General features: G+C 49.4%; 3 protein-coding genes across 4 annotated transcripts in view; 1 reads left to right on the forward strand and 2 right to left on the reverse strand.

Moving 5' to 3' along the window:
• The window catches only part of tyro3 (TYRO3 protein tyrosine kinase), a 26,414-nt gene extending 10,966 nt beyond the window's left edge, over positions 1 to 15,448 (reverse strand). The window contains exons 1-11 of the mRNA XM_076749144.1: positions 15,099 to 15,448; positions 8,816 to 8,999; positions 6,763 to 6,863; positions 6,321 to 6,491; positions 4,517 to 4,603; positions 3,994 to 4,109; positions 3,421 to 3,601; positions 2,221 to 2,363; positions 1,784 to 1,922; positions 1,568 to 1,691; positions 938 to 1,032 (exon numbers count right to left, since the gene is read on the reverse strand). Coding sequence (XP_076605259.1) covers positions 938 to 1,032; positions 1,568 to 1,691; positions 1,784 to 1,922; positions 2,221 to 2,363; positions 3,421 to 3,601; positions 3,994 to 4,109; positions 4,517 to 4,603; positions 6,321 to 6,491; positions 6,763 to 6,863; positions 8,816 to 8,999; positions 15,099 to 15,204 — 1,447 coding nt within the window. The 5' untranslated portion in view covers positions 15,205 to 15,448. The remainder of the gene's footprint in view (positions 1 to 937; positions 1,033 to 1,567; positions 1,692 to 1,783; positions 1,923 to 2,220; positions 2,364 to 3,420; positions 3,602 to 3,993; positions 4,110 to 4,516; positions 4,604 to 6,320; positions 6,492 to 6,762; positions 6,864 to 8,815; positions 9,000 to 15,098) is intronic.
• Positions 15,449 to 16,734: 1,286 nt separating this feature from the next.
• lrrc57 (leucine rich repeat containing 57) lies at positions 16,735 to 21,592 on the reverse strand. The gene is made up of 6 exons (XM_076749333.1): positions 21,406 to 21,592; positions 20,773 to 21,105; positions 19,943 to 20,078; positions 19,481 to 19,749; positions 18,535 to 18,720; positions 16,735 to 18,357 (listed from the first exon to the last, which is right to left on the reverse strand). Exons 2-6 carry the CDS (start codon positions 20,854 to 20,856, stop codon positions 18,316 to 18,318), a joined length of 717 nt encoding a protein of 238 aa, XP_076605448.1. The 5' UTR covers positions 20,857 to 21,105; positions 21,406 to 21,592; the 3' UTR covers positions 16,735 to 18,315.
• Positions 21,593 to 22,590: 998 nt separating this feature from the next.
• Positions 22,591 to 25,000, forward strand: part of haus2 (HAUS augmin like complex subunit 2) — a 4,191-nt gene continuing 1,781 nt past the window's right edge. Inside the window, exons 1-4 of one of the 2 annotated variants that reach the window (XM_076748869.1) lie at positions 22,591 to 22,726; positions 23,372 to 23,509; positions 23,760 to 23,858; positions 24,283 to 24,352. In XM_076748869.1, coding sequence (XP_076604984.1) covers positions 23,423 to 23,509; positions 23,760 to 23,858; positions 24,283 to 24,352 — 256 coding nt within the window. In that variant the 5' untranslated portion in view covers positions 22,591 to 22,726; positions 23,372 to 23,422. Of the gene's footprint in view, positions 22,809 to 23,371; positions 23,510 to 23,759; positions 23,859 to 24,282; positions 24,353 to 25,000 lie in introns of both variants that reach the window. The other variant, XM_076748870.1, reaches the window with a different exon arrangement.

A 25,000-nucleotide genomic window follows, 5' to 3' on the forward strand; every position in this document is an offset into this window, starting at 1 on the left:
GTCTTAACAAACGAGGCGTGTCCCAAATGTGTGCACTCATTAGGCAAAACTGTCACCTCAATTTAATGTTCACAACCTCGATTCCAAAGAGTCATCAGCTTCATTGATTTCTGTAAATGTCTGCTTATTGTGAATCTGATGCAGCAACACGTTTCACAGACTGAAAGATGTGGAACGCTCCAAAAATACCTGTTCAGAACATTCCACAGGTAAACAGGCTGATTGGGCGCGAAAGGGACATCCTGGAAAGGCTCAGTCGTGATTGGATGGAGATGAACACATGGACTCAGAGACACTTCAGAAAGCTGCTGTCGGTGAACTCGGTCTGTTAATGATTGATTCTGGTCTGACTGATGTTTCAGAGTCCAGACTGTTGGGAATCGAGGTTGCATCAGGAAATGAAACAGAAACTTCACACACACACATCAACATGTGCTTCTCACTTGTTTTCTTAAATCTTTCTGGAGATGATTCCCCTCCACGCTTTATCTGAACGTTTTCCAGCTCCTCCGTTTGCTGTGTGCATTGCATTGTGGGATGAAAGCGTCCATCAGCAGCAGCACACTCACAAATAACAGAGCTCATCTGACTGAACTATATGATGCAACGAGGGACGAGTGTCAAACAAAGCCACTTCACTGGTCAGCTCATACAAACAGTCTTGTTGACTTAATCTTTGAGGTCTACAAACGTCGTATGACGGTTTGGTGTCAGTGTCTGTAGCTCTGCAGCTCAACGCTCTGCTGTTGGTACTGAAAGATTTCGGCTCTTGTTGTAATCAGCTACACTACTAACAAGGAAAAGACGTTTCCTTTGTTGATCTGACCGGAAACTGAAGACCACCTGGTCCACTCAAAGCACAGAGTGAGCGGTCCAGACCTCAGCGTCCAGACCGCAGCCAGCTGATCAGATTAAAACACATCGAAGCTCCACTCACACGTCGAGTCCTGCTGCTCAGCACAGCTCCTGTTGAAGGATCGAGCCGCCGTGAAGGAAACCGAACTCTCAGGACCTGGAGGCTTAAAGGCCGACCTGAAGACAGACAGAGGGACGGATGGACAGAGGGACGGATGGACAGAGGGACGGATGGACAGTTAGTGTTTCTTTCAACATTAAAGCATCAGTCTGTTTTTCAGATTTCATGTTCAGACTCAAATCAACACGTTAGTCCATCTGTCAGTCGTCTCCGACTTCCTGTCTGTGGCTTTCGTATCGCAGTGTCTTTGTTGGGACTATTTCCACATTTGGTGCTGTAGTGTGTGTGTGTGTGTGTGTGTGTGTGAGAGAGTTAGAATAAACTACAGTGTGTGTGTTCATGGTGATGAAGGAGCGACAGTGAGGCTCACTGATGAGTTTTAATGGAGCTCAGAGGAAGAAGATCCATCAGCTGTGATACAAACACAGTATCTGTTAGCAGTTAGCAGTTAGCATTCGGTGCTGGTGTGCCTTAAATCTGCTTCCTGTCAGCAGCTTTGGATAAAAGCTTCAGCTGAATAAATCTTGTTCGTTGCTGTTTTCAGTCTGAACGTGAGCTCTACTTTAACGTATGCTTCAGAGTTGTTTGTACCCAAACTGGGTCTCTTTTCCGCGGCGGTGAGCGGCAACGGTGAGCAGCAGTCCGACCACGGTGGCCACCAGCAGACCGAGCAGCAGACCGACCCACATGTGGCTCCGCTGGACCTGGACCTGCACTGAGGGCCGACAGGGAGCCAATCAGATCATTAAACACGAGTCGTTCATGTGTTCATCAGATGTGAAACTGTGTTTGAGGGGCTTTGTCTACCTGAGGCAGGCAGCACCAGGACCGGGGGGCTCCAGGGTCCACAGCCCACCGAGGTGCAGGCTGACACCTGGAAGGAGGCGTTGAAGAAACGTCCTCCTCCTGACAGCTGAGCGGAGTTCTCCTTAAACAGCAGAGGCTCCTGCACACCAGAAACACGTTAATGAAGACGAGGGAGTCACCTTCATCTTCCTCAAGTTCAGAGTCGCTGCCTGACCACCGTCAAGCTCTGCCTTCGATTAAAACCACAGCCCCCAGGGTGCATTTCACTAACAAACAGCCAATCACAGAGCTTCATGTTCTCCTCTGTACGGCAGCCTGTTTAGGACATCTCAGGCTCTGACACGTCCAACACTGAGCTCAGACTGTGTGTGTGCGTGTGTGTTTGTGAGAGTGAGTGAGTGTAGACACACGCTGACCATGTGACCAGTGGTTCTCACCTGTGCTTCTCCTCCCAGAGTCCACTGCACCTTGTAGGCCAGCAGTTTTCCCTGCAGCTCCTCGTCCTGCAGCTCGGCCCAGTTCAGAGACAACTGCTGCTCCGACAGCTCGAACGTCAGGTTCCTGGGAGCCGCCGAGGGCACTGGGGACACAAACACAGTCATCACCCGCTGCGCTACAGGCCTCGTTCTCATCGGCCGTCAGCTCTGTCAATCACAGCAGAGTCGGCGTGTTTGTGTGCATCAAAGCTGCGGGTCTGTTCAGTTGATTTCACACTGAGAGGAAGCAGTTCGCTCACTTCACGCTGCTTCATGTCCAAAACTCTGACTGACCGCTTGTGTGGATGCTTTTGACAACATCCGCCTCTTCCTCCTTCAGACTCTGAATCGCTGTCATGTAATCTAAATGTGAGAGACAGACTGTGGCCGGTCTGAGGTCAGCGTGCACAGTGTGGCCTGCAGGTGGCGCTGCAGAGGCTGCACTGCTGCTTTCATATGGATTGAGGCCACAGACAAAAGCTGATTGTACAGAGAGGACTGGAATCTACTGGATAACCTCCAGCTGGACCACACACACACACACACACACACACACACAAAACAAATACATCAAATACACAACACAAACAACAAACCAGCTCTCAGCCACCAGCTCTTGGAGCTCAGAGAAAACCGACCAGCAGAGTCTCTGCTGCTTTAATGGAGTTTAAGAAAACTTTTCCTGCTTTCTGAATAAATGAAGGATATTTAGATTTTACATTTTTTGTTGCTCTTGTTAAAACTGGTTCCAAACGTGAACCAGGATAAGTGTGAGGATCAGGAGATATTTTGAGGAAATAACTGTTTATTTTACAGCTCTGAAATGTATTTAAAAGAAGGAGTGTACAAACAAAAAAAAAAGGAGGGGGGGGCTTGCTCACAAAACGTTGCACCGCTGGTCTCCTAAAATCCTCTTGGAAGATAATTCAGAACTTCCCTGAGAATCATCACGGCTTTAACACACTGCTTTATATGGCTAACAGGAGCGGCTAACAGGAGCGGCTAACTGCTAACAGCTGATTCAGCAGACTGTTAATGGTAACTGTAGTCCCAAAGCGTGGGGCAGGATTTTACTTCACGGAGAAGGAAGCAGAGAATAATAAGAAGAGACAAAATCCGCTCAGACTGTCTCATCAACATGGAGGTTTCATGGTCTCTCACCTGACTCAGGTGTCTGGAAATGCAGCCAGGGAGTGAAGGGCGACGCCCCCACCTCGTTAACACAGGAGACTCTGACGCTGTAGTTAGAGTAACTCCTCAGATAGGACAGAACATGAAGATGAGGAGGAACCACGACCTTCTGCTGAGGGAGGTCCCACCTCCGCACTGAATGCCTGGACAGCTGAGGAGGGAGGAGGGAGGAGGAGGAGGGAGAGAAGAAGAAGTTTCAAAACTGCTGATTCATGAAATGTTCATTTAAGGCTGAAACGACTAATCAATGAAGTGGATTCAAATTGATGATAAAACGGTTGGCAATGAGTTTGATCGTGGGTTAATTGGGTCTATGTTCTGATTCACAGCAGGTGGGGCAGTAGACCAGCCAATGCCGCGCCTTGTGCAGCTCACATGATGAATTATAGGAAATGATTTTTTTCTTTCTTTCTTTTTTTTCCATTATTAGTTTTCAGGTGATTTCTTCATTGCATGTTGTTCTGATATATAAAGGGTTCATATATTTATATATATATATTTTTTTTAACCCCGGCCTGCAGGTGCACCTGTGATGTGTGTTACCTGGAGGATGCAGGTGGACAGCTTGGAGTGGCCTGTGAATCCTGGATTCCATGACAACGTGACGTTGTTGTCCACCATCCTCAGAACCTGCAGCCCGACCGGAGCCGCAGGCAACACTGAGACAGAGAGCCAGACAGTTCGATAAGCTCCACCCCCCAGAGAGTTATCATCCAATCACAGCTCAGCTACAGTCACTAGTTCCAGCAGTGTGTCAGTGTATTTCTCCACATGCTGAAATGGTGTAAGAGCTGCAGTACCAGTGCTTCTCATGCTAATGTTAGCATGGTGTCAGAGCCATGCTGTGCTAACATTAGCATTACAGCCAATGCCTCTCATGTAGCTAATATAAGACGACCTGCGGAACAGTGTCTGTGAACAGAAACCTGTATCTGCATGTTACAATACAGAGTTTCCAGGTACAAACTGTGTCCTGGTAGAAAGGACAGATAGAAGACTGTCTCCAAACACACCTTGATGAATGATGGAACATTTCAGTGAGTGAAGCTACAGCAGGTAAACTCACCTTTAATGTGAACTGTGCCAGTTCTAGATACTGAGATCCCTCTGGCGTTCTTCGCTTCACAGTAAAACTTCAGACTGCTGCTCACTCCTACAGAGAGACAGACAGACAGACAGACAGAGAGACAGACAGACAGAGAGACAGACAGACAGAGAGACAGACAGAGAGACAGACAGACAGACAGAGAGACAGACAGACAGAGAGACAGAGAGACAGAGAGACAGACAGACAGAGAGACAGACAGACAGACAGTCATTGATCAGATATTGCACATCTCTGATCACTTTGATAACCTGCTGTACACACAGGAGGTATTTCAGCTGTAATTAAGTACATTATCTAATGAGGTATTTGAACTTTACATGAGTATTTATATTTGATGATACTTTGTAGTTCTACTCCGCTGAAGAGAACTATTGTACTTTTGACTTCACTACATTTATCTGATAACTTTAGTTACTTTACAGATTGAGATTACTGAGAGGAAACCTAATCAAATAATCAATACTGATGATGGGATGCGATACACAACAGTACTCCTGCAGATTGAGTACTACTGGTTTTGGTACTTTAATATGTTTTGCAGTGAATACTTTTGTGCGTGTACTACATTTTGAATGCAAGACTGGTAACAGAGTATTTGTACTCTGGTATTAATACTCTGAAGAAGATCTGAGAGCTTCCTCTTCCTCTGTGAGTTTAATTTGTATCTTCTGCCTTCATCATCTGTTTGGCCTCTGATCAGCCAATAAGTGATCAATACGTCCAGTCAATACTGGACGGAAGCACATTCCTTTGAGTCAGATGATTCAGAATCTCGATCCATAAGTGAAATCAGTTAACTGATCGAACAGGTACATGAACACAAGCCACTGACTGGAAACAGTGTGTGTGTAGGAACGCACACATGTAGGCGCACGCACGCACGCACGCACGCACGCACGCACACACAGCAGTATTGATTGCCTGTAAACAGGATGACATCAGTGAGGAAGAGGAACCGGTTTCATGTCTGACACACTGTTACTGGAAACACACACACACACGCACACGACTCTAAAGACAGACAGGTGAGAGACAGACAGACAGACAGACAGGTGAGAGACAGACAGACAGACAGGTGAGAGACAGACAGACAGACAGACAGGTGAGAGACAGACAGACAGGTGAGAGACAGACAGACAGACAGACAGACAGACAGGTGAGAGACAGACAGACAGACAGGTGAGAGACAGACAGACAGACAGACAGACAGGTGAGAGACAGACAGACAGACAGACAGACAGACAGACAGGTTACAGATTTTTCACTAACGTCTTAATGAACGACCTCTCAGGCTGAACTCAGCTCCGCCCGCCAGGAGTGACCTTTGGATTAATTCCAACGCTCACATGTGTCTGACTCACACACCTCGAGCTGTGTGTGTGTGTGAGTGTGTGTGTGTGTGTGAGACGCCATAATAATGAGATTATCATTTTCTGTAAGCTGTAACAAACAGCAGACCCCGGATCAGTTAATGACCGACACACAGTGACTCAGTGCCTCCATGACCTCTGACCTTCCTGTGATGACACGTGTGTGTGTGTGTGTGTGTGTGTGTGTGTGTGTGTGTGTGTGTGTGTGTGTGTTTATACTGAAGGGTCAAAGGACACAGAAGCTGCTCTCCTCCAGCTGAAGTCGGAGGAGGTTCAAATCTGACGTATGTATTCTTATCCTACATTTCCCATGAAGCACTGGGGGAGACTTTCATCAGACCCTCGCCGCCTGGTTAAACCTCATGTCACATGAAGACAGAAGGTTTTCTGACCTTGGACGTGAAGGATGGAGGGGGACGGTCTGGGCTCTCCCTCCTGGACTCCCCCCAGAAACCACAGCACCTCCACGGGCTCGGGGGGGCCCACTGCAGTGCAGGTGAGGTTGAAGGGAACGTTGGGGAACGTCGCCACATCCTGCGGCTCCTGGATGAAGTGAGGGACACCTGCGGGCGCAAGGAGGTCAGGACTTAATGAGAGGAGCATGATGGGAATTCTGCTGAGAGGAGAAACGACTGGGAGGAGGCGAAAAGAAAGAAGAGGAGTCGATGGTGAAGGAAAAAACATTAGAAATCAAACTGATGGAGGATTACTGTTGACCAGCGAGGCATTCAGGGTCGCAGCACACAGCAGGAAAACACAGACACCTGCTGTCACAGCTGGAGGACTGAGAGGCATTCACTGACTCCAAACGCTGTCAGACAAACAAGACCTCACCTTCCACTGTGATCCAGGCTCGCTCAGAGGAGAACGTCAGGCCGTGGAACTCCACCTCACACCAGTACTGACCCGCATCCTGCTGCTGGACCGACTTCACGCTGGAAACAAGAACAGAGTGTTAGAACCGCAACTGGGCCCAGAGACCGCAGTGGAACCAGAACCGCAACTGGGCCCAGAGACCGCAGTGGAACCAGAACCGCAACTGGGCCCAGAGACCGCAGTGGAACCACAACCGCAACTGGGCCCAGAGACCACAGTGGAACCAGAACCACAACTGGGCCCAGAGACCGCAGTGGAACCACAACCGCAACTGGGCCCAGAGACCACAGTGGACCCAAAAGGCAGAGAGCTGAAACTGGAGTGAAGTGGTCATGTGTGATCCACTTAGGTTTGTGGTTTCTGGAATGTTGGATCCTTTCTGTGGAGCTGACCTGCCTCATGGACCCCCTTCCTGAGGGAAACTAGGACACACCTGAACGACCTGATGTCTGTTTTGGTCTTTGCAGTTTTCAGTCTGATGTGCAGTTTTAAACTCGGGTTCTTTGACCTTCAGTGTTTCTTCTCTGTCCAGGAATCTGAGCGTAAAGCAGATTAACTGCTCGCTGAGACAAACAGATCTGAGATCAGGCCACATTCAAACTCTTAGAGCAGAGACTGCTGATCTGAAATCAGCCATCAAAGCCGACATTTTTCCCAGAGGCCTCTGGGAGCTGTGAGCCAGCTGCTGGACTCCTGGAGGTCGACTGATAGCTGCAGAGGACTGAGGGACGGTGCGTTCACTGAGCGTCTGATAATTCTTACACATCGAGCTCGATTTAGTCTGCTTCCACTCTACGATTTATGTAACCAATCACTGGAGACCACCGTGGACGCAAAGGACCAATGGAAGCTCGGCTAGTGGGTGATCTACTGCGATTTGGGCAGAGCTTGATTTTGACGCGTCTGTTTTCAACATGGCAGCTGGGTCACAAACAGGCAAACCTAGACTCATGTTCCACCAGCTCGTCTCACAGGTTCCTTTGACGGTTCCGGCCGACGACTTGAGAACAGCTGGATGGCGGCGTTAGTCCCGCCCATGGCACTGATTGGCTAATCATTATCTCCCCGCAGTGCTCATTGGAAACATCAGTGTGACACCTGCAGCACCGAGCCGCTGAATGAAGAGCAGCACGAGAAAATGCAGCTTCTGATTCACTGACTGAGATCAAGCCTGAAAAGACGACGATAAACATTCAGATTCTTCATTCAGAGGAGGAGGAGGAGGAGCAGGAGGAGGAGGAGGAGGAGAGCGGCTGGTCTTCAAAGCAAACAGCAGCTCTGCCTCTATTTACTGTTGATGTGCTGTTTAACCATCAAACAGAGCAGAAACAGCAACAACCAACACTGACCTACAGACTCACTGCACCCCCAACCAGACCAGGGCCAGGGCCAGGGCCAGGGCCAGGGCCAGGGCCAGGGCCAGGGCCCTGACTGCAGCCAGACTTTGAGCCGGTTTGCAGGTATGCTGGAAATGCTGGAACCCACAGACCAGTCTGATCCTTTGAAGATTTTCTATGAAACATGAACCACAGAGTCTCTCAGAGTCCTTCCTGTTCCCCACAATCCTTCAGGTGTTCACGCCTACGTATGAAGGCTGTATGAGAGGAGGAAAAAACTAGATTCACTTAAATGTCTCGATTCTTTCGTAGGATTCCTGAATCGATTTTATATACATGTGGATAACTAGCACTTCGTCTGTTAGCTCAATGCTAACACACAATGGGAGTCACCATTAACATGCTAAAGGATATTAGCATCGCTACCACATCTGTTTTGTTTCACATGCAAAAGGACACGATATCCATGCAGACACGTGTCCTCTGCGTCCTCCTGCAGGTTTCAGACGACAGGAAACGAGTCACGACCGGACATCGTGTCCACGTTCAGACTGACTTCAAACATGTCTGTGATTTAAAGACGTCCAGCTATCAGACCAACACGCCCAGTGCTTGGTGTATACTGGTGTATCTTGGTGTACTGGGTGATGCATTCAGTGACCGTGTGGACGAACCTGTGGTAGGTCTCCCAGTGCTGCTCTCCCAGCGTGATGAACATCTGGTCGGTGCTGTAGAGCTTCTCTCCGTCCTTCATCCACACGATGTCGGGCTCCGTCACTCCCTGAACGGCACAGCCCAGCCTCGCTGCGTTACCCTGAGACACCGTCTGATTGGACGGGTGCTTGGTGAACATCACACCTGCAGTAGACACCAGAGGCCATTAAACCACCACAGAAGAAGAAACAACACAGTGATGTCATTAAAGAGCTCCGGTCAAAGGCCAGACGATGGAAACATGATGGAGATCAGACATTTGTGTTAGCTTCATGAGTTCATGTGAAGAAGGTCAGAGGTCAGAGGTCAGACAGGAAACACTGTAAACTCATTCTGTTTCTCACGTGTCTTCAAACGTGATTAAAGGTGTGACGAAAAGGTGAACAAAAACGATGATCAGAGCGAAGAGGCGACAGCTCGTTTACCTGCGCACAGGTGTGGACTGTTAGCATGCTAACCAGCTAACTGTGGTCTCGTAACAAAGCTTTGTACCTGAAGAGGTGACAAGCCTCATGAAGAACCGACCCCACCTCTCATTTCTCTCCTTGTCGCCGTGTTAGCGCCACCTGCAGGTCTGTGGAATAACGTGAACTCATTGGCTGGACTGTGGCTGGATGGCGTCACGTGTGCACGAGATGAAAAACTGCTCTGTTGAACGACTGAACTCCTGAGTATTACTGAACTATAATACTATGATATACTCATATATACTCAGTGTTTCCTCTACAGTCATTTAGGAGTGTCGGGCCGCCATTCCTAAATCCTAGCTGCTGTTCCTTTAATTTTTTTTAATTTTTTTTTTTTTATTGTCGCAAATACACCACCGCTGCATGTCTCCAGCTTCACAGCAGAGTCTGAGTTTATTACTCACGAGAGCGCGGCCTTGAAAGTGACATCACGTCAAGCACCCACACACCAGGTCAGAGAGTCAGAGGAGCGTCGTCTTGGAAAGAAGGGCAGCGACTTACCGGAGAAAAGGTGGACTTATTACTGAAGTTCAACAGACATTCGCAAAATACTGATGGCCAGCTAACGTTACGTAACATATCGGTATGTTAAGTTAAGTTAAGGGCCCGGTGCCAACTCAGTGTCGCTAACGTGAGTAAAAATTGATAGCATTAAGCTAATATCTACACGCCATAACTGCTGAGTGCATTTTCAGATGAGCTTCTTCAAATATTTCTCTAAGAAGAGGAAGACAGCTGATGAAGATGAGTTAATCAGGTATCATTAGTCTTTTACTGACTCATGAATGATGATGGTCAGGTGAAAAATTGTGTCCACACTTGTAATCAGATGTGATGTGAGTGTAAATGATCTAAAATTAATGTTTTAAGACAAGTAACATCAGACAGGGAGGAGCAGTGGAACAAAGTGAAGGAGAGCAGAGTGAAGGAGCAGGAGGAGAGCCGAGTGAAGGAGCAGGAGGAGAGCAGAGTGAAGGAGCAGGAGGAGAGCAGAGTGAAGGAGCAGGAGGAGAGCCGAGTGAAGGAGCAGGAGGAGAGCAGAGTGAAGGAGCAGGAGAGCAGAGTGAAGGAGCAGGAGGAGAGCAGAGTGAAGGAGCAGGAGAGCAGAGTGAAGGAGCAGGAGGAGAGCAGAGTGAAGGAGCAGGAGAGCAGAGTGAAGGAGCAGGAGGAGAGCAGAGTGAAGGAGCAGGAGAGCAGAGTGAAGGAGCAGGAGGAGAGCAGAGTGAAGGAGCAGGAGAGCTGAGTGAAGGAGCAGGAGAGCTGAGTGAAGGAGCAGGAGAGCAGAGTGAAGGAGCAGGAGGAGAGCCGAGTGAAGGAGCAGGAGGAGAGCAGAGTGAAGGAGCAGGAGAGCTGAGTGAAGGAGCAGGAGAGCCAAGTGAAGGAGCAGGAGGAGAACTGAGTGAAGGAGCAGGAGAGCAGAGTGAAGGAGCAGGAGGAGAGCAGAGTGAAGGAGCAGGAGGAGAGCTGAGTGAAGGAGCAGGAGAGCAGAGTGAAGGAGCAGGAGGAGAGCCGAGTGAAGGAGCAGGAGGAGAGCAGAGTGAAGGAGCAGGAGGAGAGCCGAGTGAAGGAGCAGGAGGAGAGCTGAGTTAAGGAGCAGGAGGAGAGCCGAGTGAAGGAGCAGGAGGAGAGCCGAGTGAAGGAGCAGGAGGAGAGCAGAGTGAAGGAGCAGGAGAGCAGAGTGAAGGAGCAGGAGAGCCGAGTGAAGGAGCAGGAGGAGAGCTGAGTGAAGGAGCAGGAGAGCAGAGTGAAGGAGCAGGAGGAGAGCAGAGTGAAGGAGCAGGAGAGCCGAGTGAAGGAGCAGGAGGAGAGCAGAGTGAAGGAGCAGGAGAGCCGAGTGAAGGAGCAGGAGGAGAGCAGAGTGAAGGAGCAGGAGGAGAGCCGAGTGAAGGAGCAGGAGAGCAGAGTGAAGGAGCAGGAGGAGAGCAGAGTGAAGGAGCAGGAGAGCAGAGTGAAGGAGCAGGAGGAGAGCAGAGTGAAGGAGCAGGAGGAGAGCCAAGTGAAGGAGCAGGAGGAGGGCAGAGTGAAGGAGCAGGAGGAGAGCTGAGCGATGGAGCAGGAGGAGAGCAGAGTGAAGGAGCAGGAGGAGAGCAGAGTGAAGGAGCAGGAGGAGAGCAGAGTGAAGGAGCAGGAGAGCAGAGTGAAGGAGCAGGAGGAGAGCAGAGTGAAGGAGCAGGAGAGCCGAGTGAAGGAGCAGGAGGAGAGCCGAGTGAAGGAGCAGGAGGAGAGCCGAGTGAAGGAGCAGGAGGAGAGCAGAGTGAAGGAGCAGGAGAGCAGAGTGAAGGAGCAGGAGGAGAGCAGAGTGAAGGAGCAGGAGAGCAGAGTGAAGGAGCAGGAGGAGAGCAGAGTGAAGGAGCAGGAGAGCAGAGTGAAGGAGCAGGAGGAGAGCAGAGTGAAGGAGCAGGAGAGCAGAGTGAAGGAGCAGGAGGAGAGCAGAGTGAAGGAGCAGGAGAGCAGAGTGAAGGAGCAGGAGGAGAGCAGAGTGAAGGAGCAGGAGGAGAGCAGAGTGAAGGAGCAGGAGAGCAGAGTGAAGGAGCAGGAGGAGAGCAGAGTGAAGGAGCAGGAGAGCAGAGTGAAGGAGCAGGAGGAGAGCCAAGTGAAGGAGCAGGAGGAGAGCCGAGTGAAGGAGCAGGAGGAGAGCTGAGTGAAGGAGCAGGACAGCAGAGTGAAGGAGCAGGAGGAGAGCAGAGTGAAGGAGCAGGAGAGCAGAGTGAAGGAGCAGGAGGAGAGCAGAGTGAAGGAGCAGGAGAGCCGAGTGAAGGAGCAGGAGGAGAGCAGAGTGAAGGAGCAGGAGGAGAGCAGAGTGAAGGAGCAGGAGAGCAGAGTGAAGGAGCAGGAGGAGAGCAGAGTGAAGGAGCAGGAGAGCCGAGTGAAGGAGCAGGAGGAGAGCCGAGTGAAGGAGCAGGAGGAGAGCAGAGTGAAGGAGCAGGAGGAGAGCCGAGTGAAGGAGCAGGAGGAGAGCAGAGTGAAGGAGCAGGAGAGCAGAGTGAAGGAGCAGGAGGAGAGCAGAGTGAAGGAGCAGGAGAGCAGAGTGAAGGAGCAGGAGGAGAGCAGAGTGAAGGAGCAGGAGAGCAGAGTGAAGGAGCAGGAGGAGAGCAGAGTGAAGGAGCAGGAGAGCAGAGTGAAGGAGCAGGAGGAGAGCAGAGTGAAGGAGCAGGAGAGCAGAGTGAAGGAGCAGGAGGAGAGCAGAGTGAAGGAGCAGGAGGAGAGCAGAGTGAAGGAGCAGGAGAGCAGAGTGAAGGAGCAGGAGGAGAGCAGAGTGAAGGAGCAGGAGAGCAGAGTGAAGGAGCAGGAGGAGAGCCAAGTGAAGGAGCAGGAGGAGAGCCGAGTGAAGGAGCAGGAGGAGAGCTGAGTGAAGGAGCAGGACAGCAGAGTGAAGGAGCAGGAGGAGAGCAGAGTGAAGGAGCAGGAGAGCAGAGTGAAGGAGCAGGAGGAGAGCAGAGTGAAGGAGCAGGAGAGCCGAGTGAAGGAGCAGGAGGAGAGCAGAGTGAAGGAGCAGGAGGAGAGCAGAGTGAAGGAGCAGGAGAGCAGAGTGAAGGAGCAGGAGGAGAGCAGAGTGAAGGAGCAGGAGAGCAGAGTGAAGGAGCAGGAGGAGAGCAGAGTGAAGGAGCAGGAGAGCAGAGTGAAGGAGCAGGAGGAGAGCAGAGTGAAGGAGCAGGAGAGCAGAGTGAAGGAGCAGGAGGAGAGCAGAGTGAAGGAGCAGGAGAGCAGAGTGAAGGAGCAGGAGAGCAGAGTGAAGGAGCAGGAGGAGAGCCAAGTGAAGGAGCAGGAGGAGAGCAGAGTGAAGGAGCAGGAGGAGAGCTGAGCGATGGAGCAGGAGGAGAGCAGAGTGAAGGAGCAGGAGGAGAGCAGAGTGAAGGAGCAGGAGGAGAGCAGAGTGAAGGAGCAGGAGAGCAGAGTGAAGGAGCAGGAGGAGAGCCGAGTGAAGGAGCAGGAGGAGAGCAGAGTGAAGGAGCAGGAGGAGAGCAGAGTGAAGGAGCAGGAGGAGAGCTGAGTGAAGGAGCAGGAGAGCAGAGTGAAGGAGCAGGAGGAGAGCAGAGTGAAGGAGCAGGAGAGCAGAGTGAAGGAGCAGGAGGAGAGCAGAGTGAAGGAGCAGGAGAGCAGAGTGAAGGAGCAGGAGGAGAGCAGAGTGAAGGAGCAGGAGGAGAGCAGAGTGAAGGAGCAGCCTCTGAGCTTTAGAGCTCTTCTATAAAAAACAAAGTCATTGTTGTGGGCGCAGACTTTGCCTCTGATTCTACTGCCCCATCAAGAAATTATTATTTATTGTTTTTATTTATTTAGTTTTATTGTGTTATTTATTTTTTACATTCAGCCTTTAAAAAGCAGTTTTCAGCTGGCCATTCAATAAATAGGTTGTAAAAGTAAAACCTGCAGTCAAGCGTCATTTGTTTATGGCGCCCCGGCTCCGGAGAGCCCGCCGCCGCTGCTGAAACGACCCTGAAGGAAACACTGAGTACTAATACTGCACTTTTCACTTCCAACCAAAACCTTCATCCATTAAAGTGAGTCCATGATTTCAAGCAGTCTCTGAACACACCTCACCTCAACGGCTGAAATGACCATGACAACAGTTCCTCAGTCAGTTCACTCATCACTGCAGCACTCTGACGTCAGCTGAGGCATGCTGGGAAAAAATATGACTGAATCTCTGCAGCAGAAGACTCCTGACGCTCTCTGACATCACCTGAACGCAGCATCACAGACGGCGATGACATCACTGACCATCAGAACACACGTCACTTCCCTCCACTGGTGACATCATCGCCATCGAACACTCAACGGATGGTGATGACATCATCACAAAGAGAAATCGACTCTCGGCTTCCTCTGAGCAGTGCATTGTGGGACAGCAGTCAGAATTAGTCTGAACACGCACACACACGTCGTTGTCTTCATTCGTAATGTTTTAATCTTTTTTGCTCCATTTTCTTCACGTTGGCAGTGACGTCACCGACGCCATGTGACCTCTGACCTCCTCACTGCAGGTGTTTGTAAAGTGGCTGACATGGTGGTGAGATGGTGACCGTTTGAAACGTGACCTCGGTGTAAACTTTCTTTTCTTTATGTTTTATTGTTGATGTTTCTGAACTGTCTTCGGGTTCATGGCTGAACTTTTTCCTCGATGAATTTACTGATTGTCATGTCAGGACATTTTTAGAGTTCGTCAGCCGTTTTAATGCCTGAAACATCTTCACTGCATCGCTGCTGGGATAATAAAGACGATCTCGAGCCCGCGTGCCCTAATTTCCCTCTCAAACTGTCGTAAACTTGCACTTTGGCCAGTTGGACCTCTGTGTGCTCGCACCAAACTCCATTGGAAAATGGTGAAATTTAAAATTCCTTTGCTTGTTAGCTCGTTTCTATTCGAAAAGAAACACATTTGTCTTCTATAATTTCACATTTGACTCCTGTTTAATCCGGCACACACACAGCGAACCCACACCGCCTTATTTCACTGAGACTTGTAGGCTTTTAGTGATTCGCGCTGCTCGCAAACGGCCGCCTGAGCGCAGAAGGCGGCGGTGAAACTGTGTGGAGTTCAACCTTCTTTAAGCTGCAGCTTGTTTACTGTCTGCAGGCTCGCTTAGATTCATTTCATGTTTAACATGGAGTTTTATCAGAAAAGCAATATTTGTCGAAAATTACAAAAGCTTAAAGCTGAAATGTTGGAGAAATAAATGGAGTTTTAGCACATTTGTGACTTGATGAAGAAACCAAACTACGAAGAACGAAACAGTGATTTCTGTGAGTTCCAGCTGAGAGGAGTCATAGAACTCACCGTGTCCGCAGGTCCCTTCATGACTCCGGAGGACAAACAGAAGTATCCACAGAAACAGCTTCATCTTCTCATTATCTCCGTCTGCTGACCTACAACCGTCCCTCATGAACCGGATAGTTCCGCTCGGCTCGGCTCGGTTCTCTGTCCCTCACAGAAGCCTCATTTCCAGCTGGACAAACAGGACTCCACCGGAGAAAGTGGGGGGCTGGACGCAGCTGTTCGGAGGACGAAACGTTCAGTTCATTAAGCAGAAAAAGTTTTTAAAGGTGAAAATAATGTTTTTGTTCCTGAAGGAAACAACACGCAGAAAGTTCATGTCAGTTTGTTTCTCCGCTGCAGAAACACTGAACTCAACGAGCCGCTGTTCTCTCCCAGGGACTCAAGTCAAGGTGCACAGATTAAAACACCACTACCGGAAGTGGTGCACGACTGCCTTCAAAATAAAACAATCTCATATACGAGTTGTTTTTGAGGATTCTCAGTGAACCAGGTCATGATCAGTCAAAGAGGGTTGAATACAGAACGGATGGACGTTTCGTCCCACCAAGAGTCAAATCCTCGATAACCCCCCCCCCCCCCCCCCCCCCCCCCCACACACACACAGATTAAAGATATTCCTTAAATATTTGCTTCAAACCGTCTTTACTGTTACAATTAGACTTAAGCAGAATTACAATTAGTCATTAGCAGATGCTTTTATCCAAAGTGACGATGGGGCAGCATCCGGGGCAGTTCTGGGGTTCAGTATCCTGTCCAAGGAATCTTCGGCACGTGGACTGTGGACTGCATGTGGACCACCCGCTCCTCTTCACGCGTATAGTTATTTACATTACGTCAGCAGACTGTCAAAAACAACAGACACGGAAGTGTAGTGTACATTCCGTCTAGCTTCACACTAGTTGTTGGTCTCACTCCCTGTGGAATGTGGCGGGGAGGGTGTGTGTGTGTGTGTGTGTGTGTGTGTGTGTGTGTGAGAGAGAGAGAGAGAGAGAGAGACGGTGTACTCACTGTGCATGACCGCCACCTGGTGGCGTCCCTTCCGAGCTCAGGTACAGTAATGAAGACTTCCTTCCTCTTCGTCATAACTTCACTTCAGTACTGTACTCAAGTACACCTTTAAGGTACTTGTACTTGATTTGAGTTTCCACTTTCAACTACTTTGTCCTTGTACTCCATTACATCTGTCTGACAGAAACTTTTCACATTAAATGTTTAGTCTACATCAAAGCATCACGACCGTCCTGTGAGAACCTCGTATCTGAGAAAAACAGGCTGTTTTCAGCTTTGTGACGATGATTTTCAGCTGATCCAAGAGGCTTTTTAAAGAGTTTACTGAGGTGAAGAAGACATGAAGGAACTCTTCATCCTTCAGTTCAGCACTAACAGTCAAGCTCAACACAGCTGGAGATACGAGCTTTTCACTGGACAGGAAGGAATCTGAAGAGTACCTAAAGCTGACAGACAAATGTAACGGAGTAAAAGTACAACATTTCTGTAGAAGTATAAAGTTGCATAAAATGTGAATACTCAAACACAAGTACCTTCAATGTGTACTTAAGAATAGTACTTGAGTAAATGGAGTACATGTATAACGAATGTCACACAAGTTTGCTTGAGTACTTTTGACACTTTAAAGTATATTTTGACTCTGAACGTTTTGTACTTTTATTGAATTTTGAATGCAGGACTTTTACAGAGTATTTCCACGCTGTCATATTACTACTTTTCCTGAAGTAAAAGTTGTAGTAGTTCTTCCGTCCACGGAGCAGCTGGACTGAACCAGAATCTGCAGGAGGACAGTCTTTTGCTTGTCCTCCTCCTGTACAATGTGTGAAAGGACAATAATCAATAATCAATATGAATCATGAGGAAACAAAGCAGAAACAACAGGAAGTGAAAACAAACACTTTTCGTGCACTTCATGCTTGTAGAACAAGAAAACGTCTTCATGTCCTCTAAACGTGCAGCTGACAGGAAGTCCAGTGTTCAAACACGCCAACACGCCGTCCACGCGTCAACAACACGAGGTCGGCGTGTTCGCGGCGAGTCCGTCACGGGACACGATCCCGCCGTCGGATTCAAGCTGGAAGGTCTGAAGACAAACGTCCTCTTCATCAACGTCCTGCTGACTGAACTCTGTTCATCATTTACTGCATTTAAAGTGACGGAGGAGCAAACTGAACTCAGATCAGACGAAACCCCTTCACTCCATCAGAGGACGAAGACAGGACGTCTCACTGCTGAGCGAGTAGAGGAAGCAGCCAGAGGAGGAGACGCTCTCTGTCCTGATCTGAGTGAACTCAACCTTTGACCTTTGACCTTTGTCAAAGGTCCACCTCGGTGGACTCAGTTGTCCTCGGCGGGCTGAATGTGTGCAGGTGAGCTGAAGTCTTACTTTCTGTTAAATCTGTGTATTTTGAGGTGGAGTCTGGGGGACAGACGGACTTTGACGTCCTCTCAGTAGTTTTTTTTTTTTTGATCGTTTTCTCTTCCTGTAGAAAACTTCTGGATCTGAATCTTTCACATGTGGAAATTTCATCAAAATTATTCCTTCATTCACGTGGAGCAGAGACAAAGGTTAAAGGTCAAAGGTTGAGTTTGACTATCAAGTATTTAATTTCTACCAATTTTCATTCATCTTTGTGTAAATAACTGAAAAATAATGTAAATAAATTCAAAGATCCAGTTTTCCATCACAGACGACTGTGAGACGCTGGAAGTCAACCTGGTGGACATGAGAGACAAAGGACAACTTCACATTCATCCATTAAACACGTCCGAGTGGTCACCTTGAGAAAGTCCGACACAGAACTGCTCTTTGACACGTTTATCGTTCGACTTTCATAACAGGAAGTTTGAGACGAATTTAAGAGTTAAAGAATAATTTAAAGAGACGGACACTAAAGTTAAAGGTCAGAGACTGAAGGAGGACACGGACGCTTCAGTTCCTGAGAAACAAACAGCGAAGGTTAAACATCACAAACAGGTTCAATCTGCCTGTCTTCATGTCTGTCTGTCTGTGGGTTACATGAACCAGGTCCTGGTGTTTGACAGATGTCCCCTTTAACTCAGTTTGCAGTCCAAAGCCAGAGGGGGCGCTGTGAGGAGGACTGCCGGCTGTGTGACGTCTGTTTCAGCAGCGGTGGTGGTGGGCGGAGTCTCTGCTGACCCCGTCTAAAGGTGGCGCTATGAGGTTCAGACTTGTCTTTGAGTGTCTTCAGGCAAACTTCTTCTTAGTGGCTGTGAAACGCTCCGTGTACTGAGGAGGACACAACAAAGACCATGAGAGACCAGCACAGACCGGCAGGGACTGTAATCACTGTTCACAGCAGTGATGGATTACAGAGACAGATGTCCCCCATCTGTTGTCTCTTATATAATCTCAATGTCATGTCCCACAGACCCTGAACGCAGCGCAACAGGACGCCGGCCTCACCTGCTCGTATCCCTCCAGGTCTCTGAGCTTCTTCACCTCGAACAGGTTTCCCTCCACAGAGAACAGAGACACCTGGGAGTCCTTCAGGATGGACAGAGGGATGGAGGACAGTTCCAGACAGTTCTCCTCCAGACGGAGGACCTTCAGACGGGGACACCGAGAAACCTCCGCTGACAGGAAGGAGATCTGGAGGAAGAGGAGGAGGATGAAGAAGAGAAGAGGAAAACTATGAACTGAGACCTGAAACCTGGATCACCGCGAGGCTCAGATCAGCGGACGGAGACGGACGAGTCTCTTGTTGGTGCTGGCTGTGCGGATGTGCTGAGACGTGTCCGCTCACCCGGACCTTCATCACCTTCGTTCAGCATCATCGTACGTACGACCACGGACGACACGGATCACACATGAACTCCACATCACTGACGTTCATTCAACAGGAACGAAACGCTGGACACCTCAGGACCAAACGGACAAACGAAACGCTGGACGCCTCAGGACCAAACGGACAAACGAAACGCTGGACGCCTCAGGACCAAACGGACAAACGAAACGCTGGACGCCTCAGGACCAAACGGACAAACGAAACGCTGGACGCCTCAGGACCAAATGGACAAACGAAACGTCCCCTTCAGAAAGATCAGGTCTTGTGGAGTTTTGAGGAGTTCTTGTTCTCGCTCATCGTGCACAGACACACAAACCTCCCTGACGTCCAATCAGGTTCGAGCTCATCACCTGACGGCAGACAGAAGTGACATCATCAGTTATGAACTAAAGACCTGGTCTACGTGGACGGTGTCCTGAGACGACCTCTGCGAGGGTCGACGGATGTCGTATTTAACCAGCTGTAAAATGGCTCGGTCTGATCGGCGCTCGGTTTGGTGTTTGTCTAACCTGCTGGACTTGGTGTCTCTCGGTCCTCTGATGGGGACTGTGAGACCTGAGGTACCTGGTTCTGGTTGAGGTTGATCTCAATGGTCTGCAGCTCGGACACCTCTGCGGGGACGCTCTGGATCTGGTTGCGGGACAGGTCCAGCAGGTCCAGATGCCTCAGGCTTCCCAGTCCGGAGGGGAACTCTGAGATCTGGTTCCCAGACAGGCTGAGGGTCCGCAGAGCTTTGAGCTGACCCAGAGTCGGGGGCAGCTGCTGGATCCGGTTCCCATTCAGACTCAGAGTCTCCAGCTTCTTCAGCTTGGAGATCTCGCTGGGGAGACAGGCTGAGGACAGAAACACGTGGACGTTACTGCAGGTGGTGTGCTGGTTCAGAGAGGACGAAGACACCAGGACCAGGTTATAACCAGTTATTACCTGAAGACACATCAACGTTTGAACAGAGACTGAGAGGACGGAGCAGATTAAAGGAGGACTAAGGTCACGGCTGGTTGACAGACGCAGACTTCAAACACTCACTCAGTCTGTTGGAGTTCAGCGTCAGACTCTTGAGCTGCAGGAAGTTCCCGACGGCAGCAGGAAGAAGCTCGATCTTGTTCCCGGACAGATCCACCGTCCGCAGGTTGGCGGTGAGTCTCTGCAGCTCCTCTGGAAACTGAAACGCGGACAGCAGGACGTCTCAGTCCGACAGACAAGACAATGAGGACAAAAACACACCTGTCCCTGCTTTCATTTCGTGATCATTATGTTTTATCGATGAACCGTCGATTTATTATCCTTTAAATTCATCATTTGGTCAAAAGAAAAATGTCTTTTTCAGTTTCTCAGAGTCCAAACTGATCAGATTCAGATGTCTCTACAGCAGCCCAGAGGGGACACACCAAACACTGACTCTACTGAGGGGCTTTCACATCGTTGGAGGTGAGGCGAGGGGCGGTCAGCTGGCTGTAATGTGCAGCCTCACCACTAGATGCCAGTAAATCCTCCACACTGGACCTTTGAAGTCCGGCTGTGAAACACCTCCATGTTCAAATCTGCGTCCAGCAGACAGAAATCTGTGACGTGAAGGTGACGTTCAGCACGTCAAAGTGCAAAGACGTTTACTTTTACTCCTGCGTCAGGTTCAGGTTCAAACACGTCTCCTCCAATGAGACGATGCCATCTACTGTTTTATTTCTGGTCTTTGAACGTCTCTTTGTGAGACCGTGTGTTTTTATTTATCAACTCAAACGTCGTCATGTGATTGCCATCACATGATCTGTCACAGCTTTGGTTTCTGTGTGTTTTTGGTAAAAACAGCAGATTATTTCTGTCTTTAAAATGCTGAACCGTAAACAGGTGAGTCTCACCTCCTGCAGGCCCTTCCCTGTCAGCTGGAACGCCCCGGTCTTCTGGGAGGTTTCCAGGTGAGACTTCAGTGCACTGTTCCCCATCTGGACCCTGAAGCAGGTACCCCTCTGTCTGTCTGTCTGTCTGTCTGTCTGTCTGTCTGTCTGTCTGTCTGTGCCTCACTGGTCTTCCTGAGGACAAACACTGCTGGTAAACAGCAGTAAAACTCGGTTTCAATGCTTCATATCCAAACCGGATATGGTCGGTGTCAGCCCGGGGATCAGCTGACGGACTGAAGGGTGATCCGCTTCTTCTTCGTCGGTTCACGTTAATGAGATCACACAGTGAAATCCCTGCAGAGGAGAGCAGAGTCATCAACAACGAGCAACAGGCTGGACGAGCTAGCTTCATTAGCATTAACTCCTCAGTGATCGAGACAAAAGACAAAAGTCTGAAGCATCTGAACCGAGTTGTTGTTGTTGTTGTTGTTGTTGTTGTTGTTGTTGTTGTTTATCAGCCGTAAACACACAGTTTACAAACTACATGATATTTATGGATGGGTGTGAGCCAGAGCTACGTTAGCACAGTAGCGTTAGCCTGCTAGCCGGCACTCAAACAGCTCAACAATCGGGAAACGCGGCGCTTTTACTTACATCAAAGAGAACTTCAAAACAGCGAAACTCGTCCAGAAATACTGTCTGATAAAAATATAAATACAACCGAGAGAGAGCAGACGGGCCTGTGGACGCCCTGTTCCACCGAAGACTGAACGGCTGGACCCTGCTGTACCAGCCAATGAGAACAGCGCACAGGGGTACGTCACTTCTTATGAGCATGCGCACTGTTCCTCTGTGTTTGTCAACACACATTCATGAACAACAAAGAGCATTTATGAGAAGACCAAACGGAGAGAGAGGAGAGGAGAGGAGAGGAGGGAGAGGAGGGGAGAGGAGAGAGGAGAAGAGAGAGGAGAGGAGAGGAGAGGAGAGGAGAGGAGAGGAGAGAGGAGAAGAGAGAGGAGAAGAGAGGAGAGGAGAGGAGAGGGGAGAGGAGGAGAGGGGAGAGGAGAGGAGAGGAGAGGAGAGAGGAGAAGAGAGAGGAGAAGAGAGGAGAGGAGGGAGAGGAGGGGAGAGGAGAGAGGAGAAGAGAGAGGAGAGGAGAGGAGAGGAGAGGAGAGGAGAGGAGAGGAGAGAGGAGAAGAGAGGAGAGGAGGGAGAGGAGGGGAGAGGAGAGAGGAGAGGAGAGGAGAAGAGAGAGGAGAGGAGAGGAGAGGAGGGGAGAGGAGAAGAGAGAGGAGAGGAGAGGAGAGGAGAGGAGGGGAGAGGAGAGAGGAGAAGAGAGAGGAGAGGAGAGGAGAGGAGAGGAGAGGAGAGAGGAGAAGAGAGGAGAGGAGGGAGAGGAGGGGAGAGGAGAGAGGAGAGGAGAGGAGAGAGGAGAAGAGAGAGGAGAAGAGAGGAGAGGAGAGGAGAGGGAGAGGAGGAGAGGGGAGAGGAGAGAGGAGAGGAGGGGAGAGGAGAGGGGAGAGGAGGAGAGGGGAGAGGAGAGGGGGGAGGAGAGGGGAGAGGAGAGGAGGGGAGAGGAGAGGAGGGGAGAGGAGGAGAGGGGAGAGGAGAGCCCTGCTGAAGCGAACAGTCCACTTTTCGGTCATCTGAAGATCAGAGAGTGATGCACAAGCCAAAAACAACTCAAATAACCCCAGAACAGTAGTAACCGAAACTTCAGCCCAATAACTGAACATATAACGGAAAAGTTCAACGTGTGGCTGATGACAGTTTGCATCTAGCGGGATGTCACCGAAGCATCCAGCTGATCATCGTCCAAATCCGCACCTGTAGGAACCGACTCATTCCAGAAGGCGGCAGTAGTGCGATACCGAGGAGGCCAACGGCGGTTAAACGAAGGAGAAGAAGAACACAAACTGTTGGCGGGTTGAGGCGTCGCTGTTGTTTTCCAGGAAAAGTTCTTGTAGAAACGGTAAGAACTAACAACAATCTGCCTCTAAACTCTTTGAGTTTGTGCGTTCAGCTTCACACCGACCAGCGGAGTCGGTGATCCGGTAAGAGTTCCACTTTCTGGTTGTTTCCAGGCACAGACGTTAGCGTTAGCGTTAGCATTAGCGCTAGCTAGCGTTAGCTGTTCCCCGCTGCTAGTTTGACGTCACGTTGTTTGTAACACACAAAGCTGCCATAAGAAAATACAGCGAGTATTTAGAAGTGACATGTGTGCATTTTCAGTACAACATAAACCAACCGTGTAGATGAAATGCTGGTTTATATACATGTTTCCTGGTAGATGATCAATAACTGTGAAAACACTCGTTGAAATGTTCCTCCAGTAAATGTGTGTAAACATAAAGCTGATCAGACATCAGAATTATGACAAACACAAAGTTCTCTGTAGCTTTGACGACAGCAAGACTGTTCTTTGTCTCAGCTGCTCCATGAGGTGGTCACCTGAATGACTCACCTTCATTCTGAGCTCCGCTGGGTTTAGTTCAGGTGATTGTGGAGAGCAGGGCTGCAGGTGACGGTTGTAGAAATGACCCTGAGGTATCTGAGCGGCGGCCATGAGAAGAGCTGTATGAATGACCGCTGCTTCACTGTCTCTCATCTTCTTCAGGAGAGGACACTCTTGATGTCCTGAGTGGCTGTTTGTCCCCGTTGGTTTCAGATGCATCAGTGGGATTTGTCTCCGTTCTCAGTGACTCCAGCTGCCAGCCTGCTGTCCAGATGTGTCTCCAGAGGAGTTTTGTCTCAGGTCAGAACCTCCCATCAGGTGACTTTATCTGCAGGCTCGTCGAAGCTCACTACAGCTGACGTGTGGACGGTTCTTAGACGTTTGCCAGGACACGGTCTCAGTGCACAAACAGATTTTTTGTAGTCATTCATAAAAAAAATGCTTTGTGTTCGAGACAACTCGCAGTTTTATTATTGACGATGTGACGACTGCAAAGAATGAAGAAACCACAACGTCTCCTGACAAACGCTCTGTCTCTACCTGTCCTCAGGAGGAAATAGACTCCGCCTCCTCCAAGCTGAGCCCTGCCTTCTCCTCTCACCTGCAAGAGACTGAACAGCGAATCAGAACACAGAGACAGCTGGAGAAGGTACGCTTCAGGTGCAACTCTCTCTTTATCTGAGTGCCTGGAGAAGTCTGGAATGAGTCTTTTCCAGGCCTTGAAATAACTAACATTGTCATGTTTGCTTCATTGACTACTGGAATATTAAAAGATAAGACAAGCAAAAATGAATCATTGCTTTACGACGTGAAAAATGAAGAGCTGGCTGCGCTGAAACAATTTCAAATTTCTGACCGTAAACATAAAACCTGCTTTTCCTCCTTTGTCTCCTTTAGTGGTTTAGTCAGTTCATTCAGAGAAACGTTACAAACTCTCTGTGTTTATCTCGATGAGTGAGAAGTTTGAAAGCTGCAGATTATTTGTTGTACTGTAATATTCATTTGAAGTCTTTTCCTGAGGTGATCTCAGAGGATTTGTCTCATTCAAGTTAAATTTCATGTCTGTGTTGCAGCTGCAGCTGGAGGTGGAGCTGCTGAAGATGGAGAAGGAGAACGCCGACGTCACACACAGATTCTACCTCTGTGAGTGTTTCAGAAACAACTCAAGGATCAGTCTGACACGATCAGTGAACACACACACACACACACACACACACACACACACACACACACACTCACTCACTACAGCACCAAACGTGGATTCATCTGCTGAAAATAGTCCCAACTAAAGCTCTCTGTTTGTCTGAAAACAAAAAAAGCTCAGTGAGCTCGGAGCTACAGGCAGGAAGTCAGACAGTGTTTGGAGGCGCCTCAGGCCACAGATATACTTGCTTTTGAACCACAAGTTCACATACTTGCCTCTGTGCTACACGTGTTACTGGAGGACACCAGTAGAGGGCACGCCAGAGAACTTGGACTGTGCCAAACTTCCACATGTTCATGATGTAAAGTTAACAAAAAACATGTTGAGCAGCTTGTTAGATTGCGGCAGAGCGAGCGGCAGCAGCTGCGTCATAGATGCTACGAACGGCTCCTGAATGAAGCTGACGATGACAAACGCTGTCAGGATGTTAATGTCCTCCACTCTGAGCCCGTCAGTCCTCCACACTGCCCCCACTGTTCATATGTGCGTCCCGCTCGTCCCTGAGGACGCTCCACGCTCCAGACAGACGCAGGATATCTGCGACCTCCCGTGTTGATGGTTTGAGTCCAAACATGCGATTTGTTGAC

The sequence above is a fragment of the Chaetodon auriga genome, chromosome 14 (assembly GCF_051107435.1).
Source record: "Chaetodon auriga isolate fChaAug3 chromosome 14, fChaAug3.hap1, whole genome shotgun sequence".
Lineage (NCBI taxonomy): Eukaryota > Metazoa > Chordata > Actinopteri > Chaetodontiformes > Chaetodontidae > Chaetodon > Chaetodon auriga.